Here is a 17,500-nt window from a genome sequence, read left to right as displayed (position 1 = left end):
CCGACACACACCACATCCCGACACTCACCACACACGGACTCACCTTAGTCCCCAGGCGGACCTCCACCGGCACAGGCAGGCGGTAAACGATGGACAGCATGTACTCCTGGAAGACCCCCAGCCTGGTGAAGAAACACCCTCCGTCCCAGCACCCCTCCATGTTGTCAAAGTCCACGCCGAACCGCTTGAGGAAGATGGCGCTCCGGGAGTCGAGCGCGATCTGGTGGGGCTGGTTGAACAGCTGCATCTTGCTCTGTTCCTCGTACAGCAGCACACGCGTCACGCGCCCGCTACGTGCCGCCACCATCAGCGTGGAGAGCCCCACGGGGCCGGCGCCCACGACCACGGCGGTCAGCTTGGCCTGGCGTCGTCTGAAGTTGTCGACGAGGGTCTTGGTGGCCACAAAGGCGGTGACGATGACGGCGGAGATGACCAGTTGCTGGACGGCCAGCAGGGAGTCCAGCATGTCGTACTCCGGAGGGTCGGAGCAGTTCATGATGCCGGGCCACATCCACGACACTACCATCCACCGCGGTGGTGCTAGTCGCTCTGCTGTTGCCAGTCGGCACGCTGCTAGTACTGGTGCTGATTCCGATAACAGTGGGAGTGGTGGTGGTGGTGATAGTGTTGCTGTTGTCGCCGTTTTGGCGGTGCTTGTGAGCGAAGTGGTCTCTGTTTGTTCAGCTGTCGCTTATGTAAATGTTTGTCACGCAGTCGCTGTGGCTGTTGCCCGTTGTTTGTCTTGCTGTTCGGCGACCTGTTGTTGCTGTTCCAGCTGGTGCTGTTGTTGTTGTTGTCGTTGTTGTGAACTAAATCCAAGCGTTCTTGAAGTCGTTTAACACGACCTTGGAGCTTTGATTGTGTCAAGATTCTTCTATCGCTGTGAAGATCTTACCTGACGGTTCCAAGTTTGTAACCTTCTGGCGATCTTACTTAACGGCTTTAGGTGTGAAGACTATACAGCAAGGACTGAAGACCAGTCTTTTTCAGAAAGGTGTATGGATCGGTACCGCGTTGTCTAAGTCTGACACCTGATTCTCTGAAGGAATTGATTATTCCCTGCAAGCCTTGAGACTTGACACCAATCCTTCGTACGCCTTGAGGCGATTGCTGTACTGATTAAGCAGCACTAATTAGCAACCGAGACTGGTCTATCACGATCCTCAGCTTCTACACGACCAAGCCTTTCGTATACGCCGAGCACAGTTACCTATTTCCACTGCCTTAAACTAGTCAGACGGAGCTCAGACTCAGAACAAACGAAGCGACAACTCTGCAAGCGCTGCTGTTTCTTTGCCTGAGCATGGACTTCCAACACTGCGCGCTGGCACTTCCAACGCTCCTTAAAATCAAACCAGGCGAACCAGAAGAAGAAATCACAACAAGCACAACAAACAATCAAAAAAAAGAAAGAAAAGAAAACTCAAGTTCAGCGCGGTCTTCAAGACACGTTTCTGCAGCTTCTTCCTCTTCGTCGCCTGTTGCTGTATCCTCACGGGAGACTCTGATTCCTGCGGACGCAGATGTCAGCAGTTTCTTTTTCGTCCGCGCTGCAACTGCCCTGACATCAAATTATATCCAGAAAATGTTCCCTTCACTTCCGCCGAGACACAAGAGAAAATCGATGATGCTCCCAACTGGGCGTTTTCTCTCTCCTCTTTATATCTTCCTCTCCAAACTATTATCACAGTTTGATGCGCGGTGCAGTTATTATCACAAGCTTTCAACAGGTTTCGACAATCAGTGTTACTCTATGTAATGTCTTCCGTGACTCCAGTTTGAAAAACAAAACTTTGCGCAGGGTAGTTCATCTGTTTTAAAATACTCCCAGGTTTCCAAAACCAGACGTGAATGTATTTTCGAAGAAAAGTTATCAGTAAAACTCTGCAAACATAATTATTCCCGATTCCTTTTAAAACCTTGTTTTAAAACTAGCACATGACATTTCACGTGCGTTAAACACAGACACAGTTGTTGCGGCCCTATGCTCCACAGGGAGTCTACAGGAATAAGTCAAGTAAGTCAAACACAGACACACCTTCGTCTTGAACCCACGAATCCTCCTTTTATGTGAATACCTCTTAGAAAACTAGTTTGAGCACTTAAACTTTCCTCGACCAACTTTGTCACACCGTCAAATATTTGTATCCTTGCCGGCATCAGTTTCATTTTAGAGTGATCTCCTTTCTCCAAAACTGCTTTCACAAACAGAAATAGAATTTAATCATACGTCTCGGATTTCGGCGCCGGCTTTCGACGCAGCATTTCAAGACGATGGTTTCACTGGTTGGAATGAAACATTGAAATTCTTGAAGAAATGAATGCTGGTACGTATAGCCTAGCGTGAAATGTCCTCTCGTTGGTTTCTGCTTGCAGACAAGGGAAGACAAAGTAATTAATATCTTCCCCGGGGCCTCTGGTGGACTGATAATATCTGGACGCTGGTCTTTGCTGTCCAGTGTGAAATGTCAAAGGAGGGATCAATAGGGCGTTGGTCTGATCCGCTGGGCTGACCAACCCAACGTCAGAAAGGTTCCAGTCAGATGATACAAGAATGGCCGCCGCACATGGCCGCCGCTACCTGAAACACGGCAGGTGGATAAGGTTATGGAGATGTCAAGGAACGTTTGCACACACCACACACGAACATATCACACATTTTGTCAAAGCACATTTGCAAACACAACACACTGATAATTATGTCACAGAGGTACATCTATTTCTAAGACCTTCAAAAAATATGTACAAAAAATTAGGACTAAATGTGGTAAAAATGTAAAGTGAAAATCAGCAACAATCAGGTCTCAATGGAGGGAGTCTGAACACGGAGAATCTTTAAATAAAGGTTTCACTGTATTAGTTTGTTTGTTTGTTTGCTTAAAGGCATATGTACTCGATGACTATACACGCTAATTGCTTTACCAACAGCTGGAGACATGCTAAATTAAGTTCCCTGCAAAATATTGTGGTCTAGGACCCCTTCAATGTTGAGATATGTTAATTTTCATTTTGATCTGGATCGTCCTATTTATAGATTTGGCAACACATGTAACGTTGATGCAAGGGAGCTAACACCGCGGCTTTGTTGACATCCATGTATTATGGTCCCCGCATGGTGACATATCGTCATTATATGGTCTTATGGTGCGTTTGACATCGATTATGGGCAAACTACACTTTGTAAACACGGGAGCGCGTACATATGCCTTTAACGCCCAGCCGACCACGAAGGGCCATATCAGGGCGGCACTGTAATAGGGTATATACGTTTCTAATATATACCAGACCAGAACATGTTCTGAGGGCACATACATTCAATCAAAGCCAAAGTTCGCGAATATTTATGACACGAGCATATTATTATAGGGTTTTATTACGTTTTGTACACATCAGGAACGAACCTATTATTAGGATATTAGCACACGGTTAGCTTTATACATTTAGTCAAGTTTTGACTAAATGTTTTAACAAAGAGGGGGAATCGAGACGAGGGTCGTGGTGTGTGTGTGTGTGTGTGTGTGTGTGTGTGTGTGTGTGTGTGTCTGTCTGTCTGTGTGTGTGTGTGTGTGTGTGTGTGTGTGTGTGTGCGTGCGTGCGTGCGTGTGTGTGTGTGTAGAGCGATTCAGAGTAAACTACTGCACCGATCTTTATGAAATTTTACATAAGGGTTCCTGGGTATGATATCCTTAAACGGTTTTTTCAATTTTCGGATAAATGTCTTTGATGACGTCATATCCGGCTTTTTGTAAAAGTTGAGGCGGCACTGTCACACCCTCATTTTTTAATCAAATTAATTGACATTTTTGTAAAGCAATCTTCGACGAAGGCCGGACTTCGGTATTGCATTTCAGCTTGGTGGCTTAAAACTTAATTAATGACTTTGGTCATTAAAAATCTGATAATTGTAAATAAAAATTGTTTTTATAAAATGATCCAAATTTATGTTCATCTTATTCTTAATCATTTTCTGATTCCAAAAACATATAAATATGTTATATTCGGATTAAAAACAAGCTCTGAAAATTAAAAATATAAAAATTATGATCAAAATTAAATTTTCGAAATCGATTTAAAAACAATTTCTTCTTGTTCCTTGTCGGTTCCTGATTCAAAACAACATATAGATATGATATGTTTGGATTAAAAACACGCTCAGAAAGTTAAAACGAAGAGAGGTACAGAAAAAGCGTGCAATGCCGTACAGCGAAACCACTACCGCGCTAAATAGGCTCGTCAGTTTCACTGCGTTTTGCACGAATGGCGTACAACGGTCATTGTGAAAAAATGCAGTGCGTTCAGTTTCATTCTGTGAGTTCCACAGCTTGACTAAATGAAGTAATTTCGCCTTACGCGACTTGTTTTTCTTCTCAAAGCGAGAGTTCGCACATGAATATCAGTATCGCATATTCTTGATATTTGCGGTTTTCGTGAAGGGATGTCCCGAATTTATGGCAAACTCATCAGCAGTCATAACCAATATTTGAAATCTGCAATTTTCAAAGAAGGATGCCCTTCATTCAGTAAAAGTGCTTCCAAAACTGCGCGATATACAGATGCGTCAGCTTACAAAAACAAAAACAAGCAAACAAAAAAACAACGAGAGAGACAGAGAGAAAAAGAGAAATAGAAAGAGAGAGAGAGAAAGAGAGGGGGAGGAGGAGGGTGAGTAAACCAGGGAAACTGAGAGGACTCAACAGGAAAGGTACACAAACAGGGTAAACTAAGCGGATTGTCAAAGAAAGCTTCTTGTGCTTGCTACACAAAAATAATTTGTAACATGCTTTTTTGCTTCATTCAGCATTAGTGCTTGCCACTCGACGTGAAACTGAAAACAGTATAGGCTTATATGAAAAAGAAAGAGAGCGAGCGCGCGCTCGAGAGAGAGAGAGAGAGAGAGAGAGAGAGAGAGAGAGAGAGAGAGAGAGAGAGGCAGACACAGACAGACAGACAGACAGACATAAGACACATGCGGACATAGAGAGAGAAGCGACAGACAGACGGCAAGACAGACGTGCAGCGCACAGAAAGACAGACAGACTGGCAGATATACAGATTTTGCTGCAAAGATACCAACAATGGTTGCAGTGCGTGTGCAGAGAGGTCAACCAGGATTATCCTCAACGTCTTCACTAATTTCAAAACCTTCCACGCCACTGGAGACTCAAGTTTCTCTTCAAGTTTTGCTAACACTTAATTATGTGGTCCTTACCCGAGGCCGCGTTCATTACTTCCTTTGAAAGCTGAACCGAAACAAAAGCCACTGGAAATTCTACAAGGAAATACCAAACAACAATAAAACAACAACAATAACAAAACACACACACACACACACACACACACACACGCACACACACGCACACGCACACACACATACGCACGCACACACACACACACACATACGCACACACACACACACACACACACACACACTACAAAGCCACGCCTAATAGGCTCGTCAGCCAAATGGGCAAATCCTCCTTCCAGACCCAGTCAAGTTTCTCAGCCGGACTGTCCACTCACTTCAGTCCGATAATCCCCACATTTCCCACAAACCTCCACGGACGCAGGCGGGAGAAATCTTGACTTTGGGATGCCGCGTGGTGTGCACGCGGATTGCTCATAAGCCCTCTGCTTTTTTTCTGCTTTTTTTCAACCAGGCGGGTGGTTTTTTTCTCAACCAGGCGGGTTTTTTTAAAATCTTTTTCACACACAAAATTTCTAATGGAGTTGGGAAACAGCTCCGTGTATTATATATGGCAGGGGTGTGGGTGTAGATGTGTGTGTGTGCGTGTGTGTGTGTGTTTGTGTGTGTGTGTGTGTGTGTGTGTGAGTGGCGTGTCTATCTGTGTTTATTTGTGTGTGCATGGGTGTGTGTTTGTGTGTGTCCGTCTGTGTTTGTGGCTGAGCCGGCATGAATGTGTGTTTGTGTCTGTCTGTCTGTGTTTGTGTGCATCTGTGCAGCCTGTCTGCCTCCGTGTCTCTGTCTGTTTGCCGACCTCCGTGTCTGAATCTGAGTCTCTGTGTGTTTTCTGACCACAGTCACGAGTGACGTTTGGTCAAGGCCGCAAGACACATTTTTCGAGTTGTGCAGAGGGCAAAGAAAGGGCTAAGACGTCGTGTTGACAAACTTGAGCTCCTGTCGTACTGAATTCCGAAAGCTTTGTGGTTGTTGAGCTGATCAAGCCTTCAGTTAAGTTCATTTTTATATTTAGTCAAGTTTTGACTAAATATTTTAACATCGAGGGGGAATCGAAACGAGGGTCGTGGTGTATGTGTGTGTGTGTGTGTGTGTGTGCGTGCGTGCGTGTAGAGCGATTCAGACCAAACTACTGGACCGATCTTTATGAAATTTGACATGAGAGTTCCTGGGATTGATATCCCCATACGTTTTTTTCATTTTTTTGATAAATGTCTTTGATGACGTCATATCCGGCTTTTCGTGAAAGTTGAGGCGGCACTGTCACGCCCTCATTTTTCAACCAAATTGGTTGAAATTTTGGTCAAGTAATCTTCGACGAAGCCCGGGGTTCGGTATTGCATTTCAGCTTGGTGGCTTAAAAATTAATTAATGACTTTGGTCATTAAAAATCTGAAAATTGTAAAAAAAAATAAAAAATTTATAAAACGATCCAAATTTACGTTTATCTTATTCTCCATCATTTGCTGATTCCAAAAACATATAAATATGTTATATTCGGATTAAAAACAAGCTCTGAAAATTAAATATATAAAAATTATTATCAAAATTAAATTGTCCAAATCAATTTAAAAACACTTTCATCTTATTCCTTGTCGGTTCCTGATTCCAAAAACATATAGATATGATATGTTTGGATTAAAAACACGCTCAGAAAGTTAAAACAAACAGAGGTACAAAAAAGCGTGCTATCCTTCTTAGCGCAACTACTACCCCGCTCTTCTTGTCAATTTCACTGCCTTTGCCATGAGCGGTGGACTGACGATGCTACGAGTATACGGTCTTGCTGAAAAATGGCAGCTACTTGACTAAATATTGTATTTTCGCCTTACGCGACTTGTTTGTTTTGTTTTTGTTTGACTAACGCCATGTTTTGGTAGTGACGGCGTGTACAGGCGTACGTGCACACAAACGTGTATACTTGTACATTTTTAAATGTTGTGCCACAGACGTAAGGCCAAAAAAAAATTTGTCTGTTTCTGGTAACACGGCTAAAAAAAATAGGGTCGGTAGGTAGGGATTTTTTTAAATTTTTTATTTTTTTTAAATTTTTTTTTTTTACCCCAAATGTAGACCAATAAAACTAACTTTAAAAATCGCGCAAAGAGACTGGATTTACTATACATAGAGACAAGACACTCAACACATTTACAAATCGTCAGCGGACTTTCGTTTTCACACGTTTTTGTTGTTCATTTTCTCACCCTGTCCTTTACCACCCCCCCAAAAATAAAAAAAATTTGAGTTTGGAAAAAAAAAGTTTAGGGTCGGCGCCGAAATTTAGGGTCGGTCGGGTGACCAGAAACAGACAATTTTTTTTTTGGCCTAATATCAACCACGATAGATTTGTAACTTGAAAACTGTTCACGACGGTCTTTTTACTGCGAATAGCACGTTCGCGTTTAGTCATTTGTCATCTTAGCATTGGTGCCGCGTTAAGGTTTGCACGTGCATCCTCCTCCTCCCTCCTCCCCCCCCCCCCCCCCCCCTCCGATTTTGTTGGCACAGAAACTCCCGTCTCCCTTGTAGAAACTTTTAGCTTTTATCTTCACTCGTTAGAATTCCCAACGATGGGAAAAAATTAAAAAAATTAAATCCATTCTCCAATTAGTCTGATCTGCATGATGTCACACACAAGTGAAATAAGCATTTTTTGGGAAATGTAATTAATTTACAGACTCTGATACAGTTAGGATACCTGTCCCACTCAGGGTTTTCATCAATACACCATGAAAGTGGAGACACCAGGCACAGGTACATGCTTTCAATGAAAGTCACTGTCTCATTGATTGTTGGGTTGTTAGTGTTAATGATTTAGAGTTTTGATGTGTTTGAAACATTTCACAAACATAAACAAAAGTCGGGCAATTAAAAAGCACTGATCATAAAGTCTGAAACAGAACACGCACATAAAAGCATAGACATTTAAACAAAAACAAAAACAAAACAAACAAAGAATGAAACAATTTGTCTTTCCCTTTTCGTTTCTTCTATTTTAACTCTTTCTTTTTCTACCCTTCGTTTTCTTTCCCCGTTCCTTTCTTTGTGTCTCCAATTTCTCTTTGCCACTTTGGTGCAATAAAAAATAATACCTTGGAGGTTCTGCATGCAGTTTTGCCAGACAATGCTATTTTCATCCTCACACAAAGCACTGACAGTCTAGTCAGTTTTTGTGAGTGTGATTTTGTGTAGACTGAAAACGTGTTGGTCCCATCAGATTCTGTTCTGACAACGCCTGTTTCTTATCCTATGCAGTGTCACAATACCCGTATTCTTAAAGGTGCAGTCGTTCCCGTGCAAGCGAACAAGTATAATTATCACAATAGATAAGAGATAATACCATTCAAGGACTGGGTGGCCGAGTGGTAACGCACTTGCGCTCGGAAGCGAGAGGTTGCGAGTTCGACCCTGGGTCAGGGCGTTAGCAATTTTCTCCCATCTTTCCTAACCTAGGTGGTGGGTTCAAGTGCAAGTCTTTCGGATGAGACGAAAAACCGAGGTCCCTTCGTGTACACTACATTGGGGTGTGCACGTTAAAGATCCCACGATTGACAAAAGGGTCTTTCCTGGCAAAATTGTATAGGCATAGATAAAAATGTCCACCAAAATACCCGTGTGACTTGGAATAATAGGCCGCGAAAAGTAGGATATGCGCCGAAATGGCTGCGATCTGCTGGCCGATGTGAATGCGTGATGTATTGTGTAAAAAAAATTCCATCTCACACGGCATAAATAAATCCCTGCGCCTTGAATATGTGCGCGATATAAATTGCATAAAAATAAAAAATAAAAATAAAAATAAAATCCCTGCGCTTAGAACTGTACCCACGGAATACGCGCGATATAAGCCTCATATTGATTGATTGATTGATTCTTGGTAACATACCACAAATACACACCCTGACTACTTGCTGGCGAGCAGAACTCTTTACACGGGAAGGAATGTCCCTTTAAAGAGTTGATGATCAGTAGTGGTAGAGACCAATTAGAAAAGCTACGTATGTCTTAATTTCTAGTCCATTGCTTATCAACATCATTTATTAATCGTACGGGCAGGATTGAACGTTGGTGATGTTCGGTTTTAGCTACTTCATTGTTGCAAACAATGTCAAACGTGTGTCACAAACAAAGACTAAAAGAGTTATAATGTTAATGATTACACTGCCCTGACTCTCTTCCCACACTGTGTTAAGAAAATTTTCTTCCCGACGCTTCCGTCATCTGCTTCAGGGGAAATTCAAAGAGGTTGGTGAAGCTATTTATCTCTATAAATGAAGTATTACGAAGTGTTGCACATCGAGATAGGTCAGGTTAGTTCTGTTAGTGTCTATACTTAATGCCAATGGGTTTTTCGGGTTTGTATTTCGCGTATTTTACCCGTGAATCGGCCGAATGACGGACCCGTCGCTGCACAGCTGCAAAGTTTGTCGCTTCGAGCGCAAAATCGTGAGGAAAACGCGTCTTGTAAGTAATGCTAATACATTCTACCAAAACCTAAACATGTCTGCACCAATCCTGCCAAGTGTCGTAGTTGTAGTCCCCCGCAAACAGCTGTAATCGTAAGAAGAATGTGATCATTCCTGCAGATTTGTGTGTCGTGCACCCGATTTGACCGAATTTTAGCGTGTCGTACACCCGCTGTGACGTTTTTCACGTCGTGACGTCCACCCGATGCTCACGTTCTGTGTCGTCTCTCCGGTCGTGCACTTACCTTTTGCACATGACCTTGTTTGTTTGTATTCTGATCGTCTTGGAGTGATTTTTCAGGGACAACATGGATCAGGTCATGGAAGTTGTGGAAGAAGAAGAAGCGGAGTTATCCGCTGAATTTATGGATAGTTACCTGGACATAGTCCAAACTCCAGAAAAAGGAGGCAAAGGTGACACCCAAAGAAACATCGACACCCAAAGAGAAATCGACATGTAAGTTATATTTTATTATTATGTAAGCCTGTGCAGGATCATGTTTATGGGCCGCTCACACGTGGATTCTTGCACACGTCGATTCTTGTCAAAATTCAGGTTTAGCGACAACAATGATGTAGCTGTAAACCTATTGAACTGACAGCTGAAAGCAGCGATTGGCTGCACCTCATGTCAATAGGTTATAGCTACAACATTGTTATCGTTTTTTGACAATAAGGATTAACGTGTGAGCCATCCATTACCACCAGTTGACTGTAGCTGTTGTCCGTGTGCAGGTATTGGCAACGCTTGATTATGATAATATGAAAGCGTACTGATCATGTTAGTTTTACAATGCAACAACGGACTATTGTACCTGAATAATGTTTATATACATTCGATCTGGTTAGACTAACACAAGCTTTTTGTATCTTGTTGTATGTGGACAGCTGCTGACGATGGTGCTGGGCCTTCGACAGAGAAGCCAAAGTCGCCCAAGAAGAAGAAGACACCCATGAAGAAGAAGATGGAGGCCTCGGCTGACAAGTCAGTGCACCAGTGCCACGAGTGTGGTAAAACTTACAAGCATTACCGCACCTTGTGGGCTCATCAGCGCTTTGATCATGGTGAAGGAAAAACAAATCATGAATGCACCATATGTGACAAAAAGTTCACAAAAAATTGATCTGACGTCACACCGCAACGTGAAGCATGACAAGATTAAGCCTTATTCATGTGATTCATGCGGCAGATCTTATGCAAGTCCTAAAAGCTTGTACCCCTCAAAGCATGTGTGCAAAGGGAAACCAAAAGAGGTGGCCTGCACCCAGTGTGGCAAGACCTTTGCACTAAAAAGGTTTCTGAGTGACCATGTCCGTTACCATCACACACGGGCAGGGTGTTCTTGTAAGGTGTGTTTTGCACACTTCAAGCACCGTGAACAGCTACGCCGCCATGTGGCGAAAGGCTGTCCAATGTCTGCATCTACTTGAGTATGCACCTTTAAATGACCTTGACCTTCAGGTGATATTAAAAGTCAAACAACTGAAGCTGGCAATGACACCATACATTCAGAACTATTTTACACATTTTTCCACCCAAAATACACCACATGACCTTGACTCCAGGTCAAGGTCACACAAGACATGGCTATCAATTCAACAGATAGGAAGCACATTGGTGTTTATTGGCACTTTCTACCAAGAGACATTGTCATTTAGTGGTAAAGTCACGTTTTGGACACATTTCAGAGGGGTCAAAATGACCTTGACCTTGAAGCAAGGTCAACCAAACTGGTATCAAAAGATAGGGCTCACTATGCCCTATATACCACTTGTAGCTCGGGTCGACATTTTCAAAAACTTGGGAGAAAATTGGGAAAATGTGAAAAATAACTGTTTTTAAAGGCCCGTGACCTTGACCTTGAAGCAAGGTCAAGTCACTATGTATGTTTTTTTAAGGTCTTGTCATCATACACCATCATGCCACATTTGGCGCTGATAGACTTCATAGCGGCTGAGAAAAAATCCAACGTTTAAGTTTTTGGGACTAGACGGCCGGACGGAGGGACGAACGACTAGGCTGAGTACATAGACTCACTTTTGCTTCGCATGTGAGTCAAAAATCTCTTTGTTTATAATCAGTGTAACTTCTGTAAGATGTTTAAAGATCCATTTGGACAGGGGCATACCAGCTACCTGCATCGCACAGTGCAGCGTATCTATCCTAGACTGTCATGTCAACCCAACTGTGGGGCCTGGATGGAAGATAACTTTATTCCTGCCCCAACACCCCTTTGCAATGGTTGAAAGGTAAGCGAGACTAAGAGTACTTACCAAGGTGTCTTTATCCACATTGGTGGTAAGATCCGGCTATTGTCATCTCCATGACTGTGTCTGAAAATGACTCCATGCCAGTCAGAATACAAAAGAACAAAGCTATACATGTAATTCGTGTTTATGTATGGGGAATGACACAATGTAACAAGTGAGAAAGGTCATGTGCAAAAGGTAAGTGCACGATCGGAGAGACGACACAGAACGTGAGCATCGGGTGGACGTCACGACGTGAAAAACGCCACAGCGGGTGTACGACACGCTAAAATTCGGTCAAATCGGGTGCACGACACACAAATCTGCAGGAATGATCACATTCTTCTTACGATTACAGCTGTTTGCGGGGGACTACAACTACGACACTTGGCAGGATTGGTGCAGACATGTTTAGGTTTTGGTAGAATGTATTAGCATTACTTACAAGACGCGTTTTCCTCACGATTTTGCGCTCGAAGCGACAAACTTTGCAGCTGTGCAGCGACGGGTCCGTCATTCGGCCGATTCACGGGTAAAATACGCGAAATACAAACCCGAAAAACCCATTGGCATTAAGTATAGACACCAACAGAACTAACCTGACCTATCTCGATGTGCAACACTTCGTAATACTTCATTTATAGAGATAAATAGCTTCACCAACCTCTTTGAATTTCCCCTGAAGCAGATGACGGAAGCGTCGGGAAGAAAATTTTCTTAACACAGTGTGGGAAGAGAGTCATGGGTGTGGATTAGTAGGTGCAGTGCTAATATATACACTATGTACGTGCATAAAAGATTTAAAAAATCAAAAATACACTAATTGCGCATCTGTGAAACAAACCCCACCACACAATGAAATAAAACAAAATAAATATCAAACCAGAAAATAAAATTAATAATATTGAAATGAAGAAAAGGTCACTGCTACAATGCATTTTACCTCAGCGTACAAACACAACTCCACACAAACCCGATGCCGAGATACAGTGAGCAATAAAACAACACACAACCCTTTACAACGGTGCCTGCTATAGCACGAGAATAGGTATCGTGTGCGAAGATAGGCAAGATAAGACACTGAAAGTAGAACAAGTCAATGTCTACCCCTCGACTTAACGGCTCGTAAACAGTAAACGACGCGAGATAAAGCACGACGGCTGCACATACAAGTCAGAGGAAAAGTAAGCAAATAAACTTATAAAAAGACTGTATAAAAAAAAGACAGACTCTACAAAAAAATAAACTAAAAACATTCAGCGAATCTATTCTAAAGAAGGTTCAGTATGACAAAAGTACATGGCTGTAGCTGAGAAGGATTCTGTGCGCTAAGTCACAGGTTTACTTGTTTTGATCACAGACAAGAAGTGGCATTGTGAGTAAGTTGATATATTTACGGTACAAAGTCCTAGTTTATTTACATTAATGAAGTGCTACTGGTGATGAGTCCGAAATCCCGCTCGGGATTAAAACAAAACCTCAAAAAAGTGTGTTGTTGGGTTTTCCTTGTAAGCATAGAACATAGGTTGAAATGTATTTATCTCTCTATTCACAACTGGTTCAACTCATATCATACACTCCACGGCTTTGTAAAGTATGTATGTGAAAAAAATACTGTTGAAACCAAATGTTTCAACTCGCCAACAATTCAGCTATAGCTCTTCACTCAACACCCGGTTCACCAAACCCCCTCCCATCCAATCACATTTCATTTTGACCACGTTTATCAATGTTTTACAAAGACCATATTTTCCGCTTGTCACAATATATTTACTCACTTTGCTCCCTGGAATGTGGTTTATTCACAAACACAAATGGCAGTCAGCCAAGCACGAAGATGCGCTATTTCGATTTCCTTGGACGCTAAGTCACACGTCAGAGAAAAACCAATTACTTTTTCTCCTTCTTCTTCTATTTCTTCTCCTTGAGTTGGTAAATTTTAAAACTTCCTCTGACGTAGGTTACATAACTTTCACGCGTTTGTCGCGCACGACGGTGGAGAGTTCATGTATTTGCGTAAGGAGTAAATATGTTTTTGCGACTGTAGTAAGCATATTTTGTGTCAGACTTCGCTTGTGCACTGCAAAGTGAAGTCGTTACATATTTGTTTTGATAAAAACGACGTCCAAAAAAGAAAGACAGAAACAAAGAGACGTAACGGACTAACGAACAGACACATATATAATACAACAAAGCAGCGCAGCACAGAACAGACCGGAACACAATAAACTATCTTGACTTGAAGACTCTGAGTTCCGAGATGAACTCAGGGACACGAACAGAGGTGAGAAGTCTAACGGGAAAAAGTACACGAACCCTTTACTTTAAAAAAAAAAATGCACCTATATTCGCGAAATGTACTTCACGAAGCTCGCTGCACTTTATTTTTTGTAAAAAGTCTGCGCGCTAAGTTTCCTGCAAAGTCACCTTGGATCTCAATTAAAGAAGGCCTTAATCACAATCGTTTTGAAATTTGTATAAGTTCTGAAGACGCTCGCTGCGGGGTAAGTGTGAGGAAATAGCCGTACATATATGAGGAAAGAACCGCATTTGCCTGACGCTCCTTCTTTCAATTTCAGGAAACGCCTGTTTGCAGTGGCCACATCGACCATCTTTACTCGCACGTTCGTCACACATAATTATTTGACAAACAAGACCCACACGGGAACGGAAATTAACTGTACGTTTCATCACGTACGGGTGCTCAACGTCCGGACAAGCATGATCGTGTAAGCCTCACAGTCCCCGCAAGCCGATCATTTCCGAGGGTGTAAAATTGTTGTGTTGGAAAACAAGTGCTATGTGACAATAGACAAACTCCGGAAATTTAACTCTGTCGGGTTTCTATGGGTTGTGAAAGAGTGAATACCCTTGCTTTGAGTGAGGCAAACTTTCCACACGAGCTCCTTGTTGTGACCACTCAGTGTCCTATCCATTACGCCACCACCATGCAAGTGCACCGGAACCCGCGCACTTCAGGTTTCTCAGTGCACGCGACAGAGGATCATAGCAATGGCATGAGCCGAAGAATCACACCACGCACAGACAGACAGATACACACACAGGGACACCGAGACAGACAGACAGACAAACAGACAGACAGACAGGCACGCACGCACGCACGCGCGCACATACACACACACACACACACACACACACACACACACACACACACACACACACACACACACACACACACACACACACAGTGGAAGACCTCATGCCGAGTCAACACAAAACATGACAAGGCGATGAGTGAAAAAGCAAAGGGACACAAAAGGGCGGTGTCCCGGAGATGTAAAGAAAACCAACAAAAATAAGGGAAGTGGGAGGGAAGGGGTTTCGAACCCTAGGAAAAAGGAAGGGCGGCAGCTGAGGTCGAAGAGTGCCAGTGTCGCTTCAGTCAACACAAAATCGCTTCGAGATCACTAGTTCAAATTGTGAAGGGCCGGCTGCACTAGACAAGGTCTCAGGCTTTATTTAATCCCCGCTGTTTTGCTAGCATGTTCCCACATTTCGTTTTGTTCCCGCATCTCATTGTTTCGCTATCTGTTCCCAAACTTCGCGGTTTTTGTCCCCTCATTTCGATGTTTCCCTATTTGTTCCCACTGTTCGTTGTTTCTGTTCCCAAATGTCGTTGCTTTTGTTCCCACATCTCGCGTCAGTTTCCGTTATCTGTTGCCCACATTGCGGTGTTTCTGTTCGCACATCTTACTTTTCCCTTATCTGTTCCCTCATTTCGTTGTTTTTGTCCCCACATTTCGATGTTTCCCTATCTGTTCCACTTTTCGTTGTTTCTGTTCCCAAATTTCGGTGTTTCTGTTCGCACATCTTACTTATCCGTTATCTGTTCCCTCATTTCAACTCAACTCAACTCAACTCAACTCAAATTTTATTGGCTTCAATTTTCATAGAAGAATTTGTCTTGCGCTTGGGAGAAAGTAAGAGTATAACATATAAAAACAGCATTCATATCACATTTCATGTATCACACACAGTAATCACTAGTATAAGCCTACAATTATCACATTTGTACCTGTATCATACATGCAAATAAATAGTATCACATTTCCACGTATCACACACAATATATACATTACATAACATACAGCAAGCTTCCATCTCCCGCGCCCCCCCCCCCCCTCCCACACATACATATCCTCGCACGTGCGTCGACTCCATACAAATGACATCATCAGTCCATTAACTAAAATGCACAATGACTAGTGGGTACATGATACTTAATACGTGCTCAACTAGACCTGCTAACTAAAATAATAACAGAAACAAAAACAAGGACTGGGCACAACATTTACACGTGTGTGACCTACAAGTTTACATCAAGTGCCTGTGATCTATAAATAACAATGATTGCGTTTAAAGTAAAACATGAATAATGCCGATGTATGCTAACAATGAATACATAACAACTAAGATAAGAATGTATGTGCTTTCATAATATGATTATTTTATATAACACAGTGGGGAAATTTGGAAAATAATTTTTATACGAAACTGCGCACATCGAGTCGAGCTCTGTAGCGTGTGTGTTCGGAGGCAGGAGACACACATGGGCCTTGTTCTTGTTCCCGCTTCTCGTTGTTTCACTATCTGTTCCCAAATTTCGTTGTTTCTGTTCCAACATTTTGGTCGTTATCGCCCTCTCTGTTCCCACTTTTCCCACTTTTCGTGTGTTTCTGTTACCACATGTTGTTGTTTCTGTTAGCACATGTTGTTGTTTCTGTTCCCAAATTTCGTTGTTTCTGTTCCCACTTTTCGTGTGTTTCTGTTACCACATGTTGTTGTTTCTGTTCCCACATCTCGCGTTTCTGCTATCGGTTCCCAAAGCTAGTTGGATCCAATGTATTAAACGTTATTTGTATTTTTGACCAAAATTTGACTTAATACATAAATCGAGGCAATCTTTGTTCTCCGTGACCGCGCTGCCGGTCGAGGTTAACAATGCTTGTCGAGATATGTGTCAAATGTAATATTTTAGTCAAAAATACAAATTAAGTAGATGTGCAACGCCAAGGCACTGCATACCCCAGCGAAAGACAAACCTCTCTCTCTCTCTCTCTCTCTCTCTCTCTCTCTCTCTCTCTCTCTCTCTCTCTCTCTCTCTCTCTCTTTCTCTCTCTCTCTCTCAAACACACACACACGAACACACACACACACACACACACACACACACACACACACACACACACACACACACACACACACCTCAAGTTACACACGTACAAAAATACACTCACTCACACGCACTCACTCACTCTCTCACACACACTTCATACACACAAAACACACCTCCATACGCACATATAGACAGACGGACATACACACCTTTACAAACAAACACACATACACACACACACATACACTTACGCACACGCACAAACACACTCCCACCCACTAACTCTCTCTCTCTCTCTTTCTCTCTCTCTCTTTCTCTCTTATACAAACAGACACTCACGCACACACATACACACACACACACACACACACACACACACACACACACACACACACATTGACTCACACAAATCTCATACACACACAAGAAAAATGTTCATTCAAAATGAAC

The 17,500-nt window shown here is 42.7% G+C and overlaps 1 protein-coding gene across 1 annotated transcript in view; it reads right to left on the bottom strand.

The window, feature by feature from the left end:
* Positions 1–17,500, bottom strand: part of LOC138950260 (uncharacterized) — a gene marked incomplete at its 5' end in the record, with an annotated part of 34,206 nt that overhangs the window by 29 nt on the left and 16,677 nt on the right. Inside the window, 1 exon segment of the mRNA XM_070322009.1 lies at positions 1–2,581. This exon segment is cut by the window's left edge and continues 29 nt beyond it. Coding sequence (XP_070178110.1) covers positions 1–526 — 526 coding nt within the window.

This window comes from Littorina saxatilis, linkage group LG1 (genome assembly GCF_037325665.1).
Source record: "Littorina saxatilis isolate snail1 linkage group LG1, US_GU_Lsax_2.0, whole genome shotgun sequence".
In the NCBI taxonomy this organism is placed as follows: domain Eukaryota; kingdom Metazoa; phylum Mollusca; class Gastropoda; order Littorinimorpha; family Littorinidae; genus Littorina; species Littorina saxatilis.
The sequence above is the reverse complement of the archived record's forward strand: the minus strand, read 5'-3'. Positions and strand labels throughout refer to the sequence as shown.